This window comes from Rhinichthys klamathensis, unplaced genomic scaffold (genome assembly GCF_029890125.1).
Source record: "Rhinichthys klamathensis goyatoka isolate OS25496 unplaced genomic scaffold, OSU_Roscu_1.1 h1tg000305l_1, whole genome shotgun sequence".
NCBI lineage: Eukaryota > Metazoa > Chordata > Actinopteri > Cypriniformes > Leuciscidae > Rhinichthys > Rhinichthys klamathensis.
Window position 1 is genome coordinate 743,821 of NW_026606824.1, and position 14,137 is coordinate 757,957.

The 14,137-nt window shown below is 35.8% G+C and overlaps 2 protein-coding genes across 2 annotated transcripts in view; both read left to right on the forward strand.

The window, feature by feature from the left end:
* The window catches only part of cdh26.1 (cadherin 26, tandem duplicate 1), a 34,391-nt gene extending 25,118 nt beyond the window's left edge, over positions 1–9,273 (forward strand). Inside the window, exons 12-19 of the mRNA XM_056270683.1 lie at positions 1,295–1,519; positions 2,126–2,256; positions 3,166–3,228; positions 4,366–4,434; positions 5,337–5,378; positions 6,459–6,491; positions 6,752–6,826; positions 8,443–9,273. Coding sequence (XP_056126658.1) covers positions 1,295–1,519; positions 2,126–2,256; positions 3,166–3,228; positions 4,366–4,434; positions 5,337–5,378; positions 6,459–6,491; positions 6,752–6,826; positions 8,443–8,661 — 857 coding nt within the window. The 3' untranslated portion in view covers positions 8,662–9,273. The remainder of the gene's footprint in view (positions 1–1,294; positions 1,520–2,125; positions 2,257–3,165; positions 3,229–4,365; positions 4,435–5,336; positions 5,379–6,458; positions 6,492–6,751; positions 6,827–8,442) is intronic.
* Positions 9,274–13,163: 3,890 nt separating this feature from the next.
* LOC130104224 (cadherin-like protein 26) overlaps positions 13,164–14,137 on the forward strand; it is a 30,474-nt gene continuing 29,500 nt past the window's right edge. Inside the window, exon 1 of the mRNA XM_056270707.1 lies at positions 13,164–13,377. Coding sequence (XP_056126682.1) covers positions 13,342–13,377 — 36 coding nt within the window. The 5' untranslated portion in view covers positions 13,164–13,341. The remainder of the gene's footprint in view (positions 13,378–14,137) is intronic.

Here is a 14,137-nt window from a genome sequence, read left to right on the forward strand (position 1 = left end):
GTCCTTATCTGATACTTTGTAGATGTAAACATGTGTTACCATATAGCAATGCACTATGCCAATGATGTCTCAAAACGTCTGACGGCAGATAAAAATAACAGTAAATAAATCACTTTCGGGTAATTCCTTGCAAAAGTGCGCATTAAATATGCTAAACACGAGAGCTTGAACGTGCATGTGTGGTGTGCTAGAACAGTCCTTGCGACTTCTAGACATACACTCGCAAACTTCCCTAATCACTTTCCCTCGGCGAATCCCTGCCTCCATTTTGAGGTGCAGATTCAACTTCGTCAAGTGGGCGAGGGAAGTTTATTGCGACAGACCCTCGACTTCTTGATTTTGAAAGAAGGAGTGAGTCTATTCATGTACACTTCAGGCAGATGTTAGACCACAATGCAACATTTATAGCACCCTAGCAACCGTATAGTAAATCAAATGGTTCATATCTCTGGATCAAAACAACATAAAGACATGGGGGTGGGCTCTTTTGCCACAGACTGCCATGCAGTCTTTAAATGTCACCCTGCCAAGCAATGATTTTACGGACCCTAGCAACTGCATAGCAACATAAACAAGCCAAATCTCAGCATCAGAACATTGTATACACATGGGAGTTGGCTCTCTAGCAATCACGCAGAAGACCCTAGTAGCTGCCTAGTACTGAGTTTTGCCACGACAAGCACTTGAAAATGTGTTGAAAAAAACATATCTAGTTTTAGTTAAAGTCTTAGTAATTTTGCTGTGTTTTTGTCATTTTTCATTTTTTTTTAGTTATTTTAGTAGGTACATCAAGCTAAACTAAATAAAAATGAGAAATGTTTCATTGGAAACTAGCTGAAATAAAATAAGCTTAAAGTCCCCCTATAGTCAATCATTTTATCCCTTAAATCTTTGATCTCTAAAATTAGATATTTCAAAGTTTTTTCCTTGAAGAAATAATAATTAATGCCTTAAAATAGCTTGAATGTAACTCTACACCCTTGCCTCAGTTATATGTGGTTCTATGAATATGCAAATGAGCCCCGCCTCCACTCACTCACTCAGCTCAGAGATCCACTCGTTGACGATCACACGTTGATCTGGTTGGTTACAAGGTAGTTTGTGACGTCAGAAACACCAGCGATTTCAAACCGTGTTTTTGATGAATTTTTCTTATGAATTTGCACATGGTTTGTCTTAAAGCATACTAAAAACACCACATAGACATATAAACAACATTCAACTTTTTTTTTTTACACTGTAATAACCCTGTTCCACACTATCATTAAAGTTCTGCTGGGTTTATTCCATATAGGAGTAAACACCTCTCTGATAAGTTTGACGTCTCTACCATATGGAAACTACTCGATTCCTTTGAAGATTCAGGACCAGCAAGGGCTGGAGTCAGAAGAGGTTCTGCAGGTAGTTGTGTGTGAATGTGTGGGAGAAGGAACCGTGTGTCGTGGGGCTCTTCCTTCCTCCTCAAGGCTGGGTCCAGCAGCCATCGGTCTCCTGCTTGCCGGACTTCTCCTTTTGCTCCGTGAGTTTTCAGACTAAATAACAACATCAAATGTGCATCTTCAACAGACAAAATAATCAAACACAGCCAACTACAACAGTTATAGGTGCCGTTTACACAACACCATTTTACTTTTTATGCATTTTGGCCGTTCATTTATACGACAGCAGCGTTGTGTGGGCCTGAAAACACAAGCTTTTAAAAACGGGTTTTGTGTACGTTTTTGAAAACGATACCATTATCATCTCCATGTAAAGAAGCAAAAATGTGAATTTATGAAAATTGTGACGTCATGCGCATTGCGTGTTTAGTCTATAGGCGCGTAGTGTTTCTTTACATCGCCATCTACTGGCCTGGCATGAATAATACACCGCTTTTAATCGTTTTCACAGATCCTTGTGAATGGGGATTGTTTTGAAAATGTTGTTGTCTGTACAGAGGAAAAACGTCACCATTTTTAGTACATTGTTTTCTTGTAAACATACCCATAGTCCTCTTATTTGATCATTTAAACAATGTGCAGTTCATATAATATCACTTACTTTTAAATCTGAAATATTTTCAATGTATGCAGATTAATGTAATATATAATACAATGACACACCTTGTTTGTTTGTTGTTCTGCAGTTCTTCTACTCCTTTCTTTCTGCTGTGACTGCCGAAGCACGAGCTTTCAACACATACCTCTGAACATGGTGGACGAGGGCAACCAAACCATTGTCAAATACAACGAGGAGGGAGGAGGCTCAGTCTATAAAGTATGTGAAACTGGTCTTGTTCAGAGTTCAAAGTTATGAATTTAGAAGGAAGTAAAAACTATTATATGTTCCTGACTTATATGTCTTAATAAGAAGTATAATTTAGTATTTGTTGTCCCTTATTTATGTGGCTTGTGCTACAAACTGCATTAATATGTGTATATAGATATGACAAAATTATTTTTTCACTGTTTACATACACTCATATTCATCAGTTTGAATTAAATGTAATCTGATTGCATGCTTTTAAACATTTTGAAAAATATAACTTGTGGCATTTTTGAATTAGACTGATTTGTGAATGTGTTTCGGATTCAAAGCTTATATGGTAATTCTTTTAAAAGAGTATTTAAGATACTTATTTTAGAACAAATCTAATAAGTATTTTTTTTTATTATTATTAATAATTATTTTTATTAAGATTAATACGCAAGCTCATTATATTAATGCACTCTCCGACTACAAATAAACAGGTTATTTGTATGTAACCACAGCGAGTTTGAGGACGCACGCCCTGTTTTCAGAGTTAGATGCGCTCCTGGGTCAACACATTCTTGCCCGAAAATGTAATACTAATCATCCCTACCCCTACCCATACACTATCCCTAAAATCAGCGTATAACACTGATGTAGAAGCATCTGATGTTGTAAGACATAAACTGTAAACATAAACTGTCACTCAAATCTGATTGGTTGATTGGAATGTTGTTCCAGGATCAACAAAGTTGTTGTTCCAGGAACATGTTGCATTTGGTGAAAGCAAGTTCTGTGTTTGGGTGCATTCCAAAGTATCGGCAGTTATATAGTCTGAACTTGTTTGCCTGAGAATATTTGGTGCAGTTTTACGAGGAGCAACATCTGTGGTCTAACTGTGATGAATAATTTTGCCTGTATTTTTTTTCTCCTCAGCCCGAGTCCACACTTACTTCCAATTTTGGTCTGATGGAAAGCATGAAAATTGGATCTGCACCGGTACATACATGTCTTTTTCCCCTCAGTTTTTAACTTTTATACATTATTCTCATTTATAAATGACACATTTTCTTCTTTTCTTTTCTTTTCTTTTTTTTTAGACACTAAGACCTTTTCAGGTAGTTAAAAAATGCATTTGAATGTGTGTGAAGTTTCAGACAATTTGCCCAAAATAATTTACCCTAATAGCCAGGACAAAGTCAGTTATAAATGACACAACCCTAAAAAAAAAGGTTGGATTTTAAAAACTAATTTTGGAAAATGATTTTAGCCTTAAATATATGTAAAATATAATTTCATTTATTTTTTCTAGCTTTGATTTCATAATTATTCCTTTCGAGGGGTAATATTGGGGGCAGCCATAGGAATAGGATTATGTTGTATCACATTTTGGCACAGTGAACAGAATCCCAAGATGAGTTGCACTGAAAAGTAAAGAGCTTCATGTCGCTACATGCACTCTGTAAGACTGACACTTGAAAGCAGGTTGTTAGCTCAACTGCATGTTAGTGATAAACACTTGCTGGGCTGTCAAGCTTCTTTTACATGTTAGGACCTGTTATGGCAAAATATCATAATCATATGCAGTTATACGGCACCAAGCACCTTTTTATGACTGGCACCAATAGCACGTTTTTCTCACAGTTTTGAGGTGACTTTTACTCCATGTCTTTTAAAATGTACAATTCTAATGCAAAACTGATCAAAATTTACAGAAACCTTTTGTAACATTATAAAGGTCTTTACTATTTCAAATCAATGCTGTTCTTTTGAACTTTGAATCAAAGAATCCTGAAAAGAAATATCACGATTTCCACAATAAAATATATATTGTAAATAAATGTTTCTTCAGCTTTAAATCATCATATTAAAGTGATTTCTGAAGGATCATGTGAGACTGAAAACTGGAGTAATGATGCTGAAAATTTAGATATGATCACATGAATAAATTGCATTTTACAATATATCATAATAAATATACTGTATGTGCATAAGCATGAGATCTGTAACTGCTCGGATTTTAACTGTAAAAGTAACAACAGGACCTAAAAGAAAGTAATGTGACATGGCCCTTCAAATCTCATACTGTAAGTTAATAACAAGCTACTAACAACCTGCATATTACTGTTTTTACAGTCTGAGTCCCTGGTTACAACTGACGGATACAGGATGGCTGATAGTAGTATGCTGAGAATCCCTGGAAGGGTTAGTGTCAAATCAAGTCAATGCGTCGACTGCCAAGAATTAAGCTTGGATCATTCTGTTGGCATGCATGGGAAAGTTGACTACAGTACACAAATCTGTTAAATGGATTACATATGGTTACATTATGAAATGAGATTAGTTCAAATATTTCATTCTTTATATGCGACACATTTTTGATCATTCAGGAAAAAATTTAGTTTGTAATTCCCCTGCTCGAAATGCCAACGGAGAATGTAAACCAAAACGAACAAGACTTCGTAATGAATGCAGGGCAAAAGGCATTTAAATAGACAGGGTAATGAACTAATGAGCAGAGAGGACACTTGAAAATGTAGTCCGGGGGTAACTACGTCTATGGAAACAGTGAGGAACGAGTCTGCCATCTTCTGGTACTTAAGGTTACCGCAGCTCACAGATGCCACACATTGGCCGACCTTAAACTTTTATCCAATAGCTATTTGCCTAACAGAGTGGGAGTGTGGGAAAGAAAAAAATACATGATAAAGCATCCAAAAGATCTCAAATGAAAAGGCAAGTTGAGACTGGTTAGGTTTCCTAGTTATTTCACTTCAAAAAAAAGCAAGAAACCTAAACCTAACCACCAGTAGGGCGTAAGAAGATCATACAAAAACTAACAAATGAGAAGGAATTCATACAAATTAGCCACCAATTTGACAAAATGTAAAATAGTTGCGAATTGCTGTGAGATTGTGTTGGCACGACTATAGAGGCATAACTAAAACTGAATGGCTTTTGCTAGACACATGTGACTTTTTTCTTTGTTCTAACAATTCAAAAATGTAAAAATGCTAAGTAAATATCATATGTCATGTTCATAAGTAACAGTGTTCTTTTGGTAATGTGAAATATTAACTAATTTATCCCATCTCTCACACTATCAGTATAACTCCATTATTTCCAATGTTGGAGGTGCGAGGAGCGTGGTGAGTGACCGCATACATCAAACTGAGATATGGGTGACTGACTGGGACAGACTGGGAGGGGAAGAGTTCTTAAAGAAAACAAAGAAATTTGGGATTTTTGTACCTTGTACCTTGACATGAGTCACAGTGGGGTTCAAATGTCTGAGAGCACAAACTCTGCTAAATAAGTTTAGGGTAAAACTATATAAAAATGAAAACTTTTTTTTTATTGTTAATCAAATGCAAATAAATGGTAGATTTTCTTGCATTCATTATACCATTGAACATAAGTCTGATTTACAGACCATAGCAATCCATTGTACAATCGAGTTTGTCAGTCTATCTGAACTTCATAATTACTCTAATCATTCTAATATTCTGATTTGGTGGTCAAGTAAATTTTTTTATTCTTATCAATATTGAAATTGATTTAAAAAAAAAAATTATAAAAAAAAATCTGTGTAATGTGTCCTTGCTGAATAAATCTATTTCAGTCATGACAACTCTCAAAATAATTTTAGCAGGTTATTCACTTCTATCACGCAGACGGAGCCTTGCTTTCGATTTCAAAATAACGGCTGCGTGAAATAAGCCTATTAAATATGGCAATGTTAATGTATTTGGTCTTGGCAGACACAGTATGGACTTGCTACTGCTAATAGACTCACAGATGCTGTGAGCATGTAAGATATGCTGCTGCTGCTGCTGCTGCTGCATAAATATACATACATAAATCCCGAAGCAGATATAGGCAGGTGGAGCTGGGGAGGACGAGGGGTTCAGAGGAACTCTAATAGCAGGACTAGCCTACCACAAACAATGAAATTTAAATGTTGAGCAAGCAACCTCATTGGCTGTAGGATCAGCAGAGGCCAATCAGCTTGTGGCATGCAGTAATGATGTGATTGCTTGCAGATTGCATGTAAAGGACCGCAGATCATTCTGTGCCCTCTAGAGTTTCATGGCTGAACTAGATATTGATTTAAAAAATCTTACTGACCCCAATCTTTTAAACAGTAATGTATATACAGTAAATGTATATGGGTCATATTTGATTAAAATGGATATTTAATAATATTGTTGTTTTTTCTCCTCTCTCAGTCAATGTACCGAGGGGAAAGGGGAAGGTTTATGGTAAGCTTTTCAAATGATTCTTATAAATTACAAAAAAATATGTATTTTTAAGAAAATAATTTTTAACACTTGTCAACCAAAGGTTTTGAAACTTGTTAATGTTACATAGGCATCATTTTTTAGACCATTTTCATTGTAGTAATAGCTAAACTTGTTAAATACAGAAATAACATATACAATTAAAATTAAAATTTAAAAACAAAAAAGATAAGTACCTGTTTCAACTAAAGTCTAAATGAAATATCACACTTGTTTTTAAGAGTGGAGGCAGCCAGATGTCCCGGTCACTCACCTACACTCAAACACAAAGAAATCTGTCAGGACGCATCGAGAGGGTGAGTCCACTACACTAAACACTAAACTGGCATGATTTTCAGGAAACCTGTAGAAAATATGAGAGAGGAAGAAAAATTATAATTTTCAGGTAGCCTATAATTTATACTGATATAAAAACATAAACGCACTCAGTTTTTCTGTAAATTTAAGAATATTATTTCCATTTTAAATCCATTTTAAATAATGTTTTAGTGTACTTTAAAAATGCAATTCACTGTCTGACATACTGTACTAAAGAGTATTGAACGTTGTAGTGGATTATGTCAACTTCAGTGTGTTAGAAATTACATTTAAAGTAATTTTATTTTAATTTTTTTTTAAAACTACACTTCAAGGTCAGAGTCTATGTGGGCAGTCCTCTGACAAAGGCAAAAAAAAAGCCAACAAATACCTTTAAGAAAGTAAAATAGTGTATTAAAATAGAGGAGAAGGAAAGGGAAAGAGAGAGAGAGAGAGAGAGAGAGAGAGAGAGAGAGAGAGAGAGAGAGAGAGAGAGAGAGAGAGAGAGAGAGAGAGAGAGAGAGAGAGAGAGAGAGAGAGAGAGAGAGAGAGAGAGAGAGAGAGAGAGAGAGAGAGAGAGAGAGGGAAAATCTCATGAGCTGCTGAGAATGTCTATTATCATTTCACCAGTGAGATGATATTTCACAATGATTCATTCACAATAACCACTTATATTATAAAACTGTTTATAGTCCTGTGTGAAAAGAAGTAGACTTTAGCATACTTTTAAAAATAGTACATATTACGGAAATATATGTATAAAGAAGATACTTAAGTGTAAACGGAACGGAATTTTAAATTTATATTAAATGCAACTATATGATATTTTAGGCTACTTTTTGACCCATTTAAGTAGTATGTATGTACATATTTATCTAAAATTTTAATTTCTTTGAAATGTTGGGGTTAAAATGTGACTATTAAAAGTTGTATGTCATGTATTTCAAAAATATATTTCTAATTACTCATGTGTAATGACAAAGCTGCAATTTAGTACATTTAAAATATATTAACTTTAAATAAAATACTGAATAACAAAATTAAAATTATAATCCATGTTTTAATAATTAAGATTATTAAAACATTATGACATGATTACAAAGTGAACTTTTTAAAAGTGTACTTCAGTATTTCAAGAAACAGTCATGCAAATATACTCTCTTTAAGTGCACTTAAGTGCCTTTTATTTCATTATATTATCTGCAAATACATAAAATATGCTTCTAAAATTTGAAGAAATGCACATTCAGTGTAATTAAGTGCACTTCTTTTTCACAAGGGTTATATTAGTTTAAAGTATGCTTAAATGTAGGTAAATGTGAAACAACACACAGGTTAATTTGATTTGCGTGTCAGTTGTTGTGGAAACAAGAACAGTTGAACTATTATTTGCACTGCATGACTTGCCTTTGGCACACTACTGGTGGAGAAGAGACCTTGCTTCAACTTGTTCCGAGTTGAAAATCAAGTGCACTGTCTGCTAGATCCTTCATTGCACAATGTAATATTAATGTACGAAGATCTGCAGACCGTGTAGTCACCTATGAAATCACATTCTATCAGCTATCAAAAGCTTTAAGATTGTTTTTTCTCTTTCCATTACGTTATTTTATAGAAAATCAGCGGACTTCCGGAAGCAAAGAAGGACTATCCTGAATATTCCCCATATCTATATGAATATGAGGGGAAGGGCAGTGATTGCCAGTCACTGGATCAGCTGACTGTCAGCAACCTTGGTGATAACCTGGACTTCCTTCAGGACCTTGGGCCAAAGTTCAGCACTCTGGGAGAGATTTGTCAACGGCCAGTGGAGCGCAGGAATGTCCGACTGTGAAAATGGATGATGACTTGAGACTTGAGAGAGCTTCAAGCCTTCAGCTTTATATCGTTTAATGATTGCTCCACATTTCTATAATGCTTTCAGCTCAGCTGCAAAGGGGTACCAGGGATTTTTTGTGCATTGATTGTTTTATTTTTTTTGAGAGAGTGCTCTAGGACAAGGCAAGCCTTGATTTTGAGCACCATGAAACCTGCACAGGAGCAGGGTGATCAGGGATAAGCTGTGAACATTACGTCTTCAGTGCCAAGACTGGCCTCAAGGAACTAAGTGATACTGATACAGTATGCGTTTGTGCTCATGATATATAAGGAATATATGCATAAGGAAGCATGTTGAGTGCTTGAATTGAAAACTGCTAACTTTACCTCAGCTTGTGCCTGCCTGTTTCATCTTTTTTCCTCAGCAATTGTAAAGCCACACTTTCCCAACCACACTTAGCCATGCTGATTGTGTAAGCGAGTTTTTGTCTGGGGTTGTCCTGCACTTACATGATGCTATTGGGACGCTGACTTTAGGTACTGTATTGTTTTGCGCACTTTGCTAGGATGACTTTGCATTGCAGAATCTCTTGAGTATTTAAAGGGATAGTCCAGCCGAAAATGAGAATTCTCCTTTGTCCTTCACGTTGTTCAAAACATATGAAGCTTATTTCCAGGTAATTGTGACTTTTTATCAAGATATTCTGACAATCCTTTCAGAATGCTGAGTTTACATCTGGCAGGTCTGATTTTTTGAGTTCATTCAATATGCAATATTTTTTATTTTATTTTTAATTTTTATACACCTGACCTGTCCGTATGCACATGCAGAATTCTGGGAAATTCTGAAATATAAACTCGCAATTGCGAGATGCAAACTTGCAATTCTGAGAAAAAAGTCAGAATTGTGAATAAAAAGTCACAATATAATTTTTTTATATTTTTATTCTGTGACGAAAATAAGCTTAAACACAAACCTGCATGAGTTTCTTCTGTGGACCATAAAATAAGATACTTTGAAGGACACTGGGACCCAAAAAAACATTGGAGCCCATTGACGTATGGACAAAAAGTACAGTTTTTGAAGGACATGAGGTCAATTATAAACAACTGAATAATTGAATATTCATTTTTGAGTGAACTTTCCCTTTAAATACTGACAGTTAAAAAAACAGCAAAAGTGAATGACAATAAAAGCAGAAACCATTTCGGTGAGAGCAATGAGAGAGAAAAAATGAAGATGAAGATGGGTTATCACTTCAACAGAGAGTCTGGCATGTGGCAGTAATGCACCATCAGTAATTATTACATATCTCTTCCGTATTTGTGTTCCCTCTTCTTAAAGTGCTTTTGTTCACCTGGGTTTTTCATTGTTGTTAGGCTTAATGAAGAGTGGCTGGAATTTTTTTTATTATTATTGTTATGCTATATTTACATTTTGTAAGAGTGCAGTGTTAATCTATTTCTTTTATATTTCTCATTGTATTGTAAATAGGTTTTATTTGTTTCATCCAAACATGTTTTTAAGTAAGGATTAATGATATATTTTTAAAAACGTTATCTGGATGGTTTTGGTTCAGAGGTGCTGAGGGCCAGAGATGTTGTCTGCAATGTTCACTTTTTCCTTAAGGAACAACCTCTAAAAATGTATTTTTAAAATTATCTGAATAAATATGATTACAATGATATGTTAACATTAGTGAATGTGTTATTGGTATCACAATTTTTTTACAGCATTTATTAATCTAGTTTAATGTTAATTACTAAAACACTTTTAATATATTTGTTTGTTGTTCACTCATGTATATTCATAATACATTAATGTAATTTAAAAATATATATCTTCAATTTTAAAATATAAGTACACAAAGAAATGAACATTAACTTAGATTAATATATGCTGTAAAAGTTTTTCGTTACAGTTTTTCATGTTAGCTATTAAATTAATCCTGTAATAATGTTGAATAAATAATTCAGGTTTCTAAGAACGGAATGTTGCATGCTGTTGCTTTCAGTTATTTGCCATGTGATTTGTCGGTCATACAGAACTCATCTTATACTTGCTGTGTGTTTTTGTTTATGTCAGTATTAGCACATGTTAGGTTCTTTCTGCACCCCTGGGATGTCATGACACTGCATTTAGTTTCAATGCAGCTTCAAAGGCTCTACATGATCCCAGCCGAGGAATCAAGGGTCTAATCTAGCGAAACCATCGGTCATTTTCTAAAAACAAAACAAAAAATGCTCGTCTTGCATTAGCTCGGCGATGCACGTCCATGACTTCACGCATTACGCTAGAAAGGTCGGAAGTAGGCGGAAGTACTGACCTAGTGTTAACAAAGCGAACCCATTTAAAATCTTAAAAACAAGCAATACAATTTTAAAAGCAATCCTGAAGCGGATAGAAATCCAGTGGGTCAAGGCTAAAATTGGGGTAATGTGCTCACGCTTTTTAAGCCTAGCTGCTGCATTCTGGAATAACTGTAAGCGATGAAGAGATGACTGATCCAATACAACATATAAAGCGTTACAGTAGTCTAGTCTAGACGTAATAAAAGCATGAATTACTCTTTCAAAATCCTTGCACGGCAGGTAGGGCTCGACTTTAGCCAACAGTCTCAGCTGGAAGAAACGTCTCGGTTACATATGTAAACCTAGTTCCCTGAAGAGGCGGCGAAACACTGTGGGAACGCCTCTGCGTGATTGCGTCATGAAGCATGTATGAAACCAGTCCAATGGCGGAATGTCATGTGACGGCTGAAGCAAGTCGATCACGGGCATGCCGGGAATATGGCTAAATGACTGACGCAGCGTCTCGTTCCCTCTTCAGGGAACTAGGGTTACATACGTAACCGAGGCGTTCCCTTACAAGGGAACTCAAGCTGCGTCGAAACGCTGTTGGAACGCTAATACCCACGCCATAAGAGCAAGTGTCTGTGTGAAATCAATGCGCACATCTAGGCGAAAGCACCTGCGCCCCTGGATTGGATGCGGTAAGGACTAGCCTTACCGCATATGTATATTCTTGGAAAGAAACTCCTGACAGTAATGCTTTGGAAACAGCCATACTCCTAGTGGAGTGGGCCCGTACAACCAAAAGGGGAAACCTGACTTGCTGACTCATAAGCAAGTGAGATGGCCTCGACCACCCACTTGCTTATCCTCTGCTTAGATGGACTTTCTCCACAGTTCTGTGGAAGTAAGCATCTAAGGCCCTAGCTGGTCAGAGCAGATAAAGTTACTCTAGGTCTGACGTCTGGAGCAGGACAGAAGGCCTGCAGTACTCTAGGTCTTACAGTATTAGTAGGAACCTTAGGAACGTAACCTGATGTTACGCCACCTTCACACTGGCAGTTGAAATCAGCTCCGTAATACGCAATACGCCCCCAGTGGACGTCATACTACACCGTTGAAAAGCGTCGGAAGCGAGTAGAACAAAAATGGTGGAGAGATTAGATCTCTTCCTTTTCTGCTTGCGTCTCCAGTATAGGAGAGCAACAGCAAGAGCATTGACGATTTGCCATCATGGAATTTTCTGGCTGTATGTGAATGAGCGGGGTGAGGGAAAACGGTATACCTACCTATCTCAAAGGTATAAGGTGCGAGCTTCGCAACCCAGCGCTGTACACCGGCATCAAGCTTCGGTTTAGTCATTATATACGTCAGAGGATTGTTTGTTTTTTTCGCTTTCTTTTATTTGATTTATTTGACAATAAAAGTTAAAACAAGTACAATCAATCCCAAAAGACCCAATTCATACACATTTTTAAAAAAAAAAACTGTCGAGGATAAGATACACAAAAAAGCCACAGGCTTATTTCCATTGTGGTCCTCTATATTCAAAAATAGACAAGCAGTTCATAATGGGAAATCAAAACAACACACATCAACATATCACATAATAACTTCTAGAAACATAGTTAAAAAAGCCATTTCTTATCTTCTCTTCTAAAAGGACCTTCTTCTTGAATTTGTTTTAAGCAATCAGGCAATTCATTCCAAACATCAGCGCTAGAATACAAAAAGAATTATTCCCAATTAAACTCTTAAACCGACAAGTACGTATTATGTATCCTTGCCCTTGTAGAAAAACCATGAACATATACGAAAACATATTATTCATACAAGTATTTTGGAACATTTCTCTGTAGTATTTTGTTCACCATCATCAACTTAAGAAAAATTACCATTTTGTCCACTTGTAAAAACCCTATTTCCCTAAAATGATTATTATTTAAATGAATTCGTGGATGAAGCCTCAGAATAACTCTACACAATTTACTTTTAACTCGATTCGTAGAGCCACTATACCAGAAAGTTGCTGCATAATCAAAATGTGCTTGCACTAATGCCCCAACTAACATTTTTAAGGTTTGTTTATCTAAATAAGCAGCCTGTCTTGCTAAGAATTTTATTCGATTACATACTTTAGAATTAAGCGTATTTTATTTGCATTTTAGTTTAGTTTAAGATAAACACACACACACACACACACACACACACACACACACAACTAAATCTATAATACTGTATCAATGATAGTAAAATAGCACTGAGCCAATCCCTGCCCTCCCTGATTTGAATATCCCCTCCCCTCTCCCATCTGTTATATGAGCAGCGGCCAACACTATTGCTCTATGAGAAAGAAGGAAACTCAGACTCATTCACACTGGATTGCTTGACGATCTGCTTCAACATGAAGACCCTTCCTGTCAGTTTGCTCCTGGTGCTGGTGAGTTCAAGACCTGTGTGATGTGATACAACTATCCTACATATTCCTAGACAGATAGTGTTCATGTTGCAGAAACTCTACTCTTAATAATGCTTTCAAGATTAAGTGGATAATACAATCTTTTTTGAACAACCCTACATCTCTTTGGAATATTATCCAAATTATATTTTCAGTTCAGTTGGAGATTTGCATTTTTTTGTTGCGCTGCAACTATGACATCTCTAAAATACCTTTAACTCTTTCTAGTTTTCATAAACAGGCTTTAATATGCTGGTCCCTAATATATAATTATATTTTTTCTCCACATAGCTATTTTATTTGGAACAACCAAAATATTAAATAAAAAAATAAATCTCTTAAAAAAAAAAAATGGTTTGATAAAAATATACTTTTAGTGAGTCAACTTTTGGATGAAAGGGGTGTCTTGCTCTCTTATGAACACTTTATGCAATATGCAAGAATACTCTTTTCCAGTCCCCCCAAGAGAATATGTTTTTGGTGCAATTCCTGATTGTGTGAAACCTTTAGTTACACCTGGCCCTAAAGGTCCTTTATGCTCTCCACCTATTTTGACAACACTAATCTATTTGTTGATCAATATCTTCTCAGCAGCTTGTCAAACAAGAAAATTCGCTCTATTCTTAACAGAGATCAGATTTCTATACCTGCTTGTAAGCTTTTGGAATAATACATTTGATGACATAGTATGGGAGAACTTCTGGCTCCTTCAGCAAACATTATTTTTATCTAAAAAAGTGGT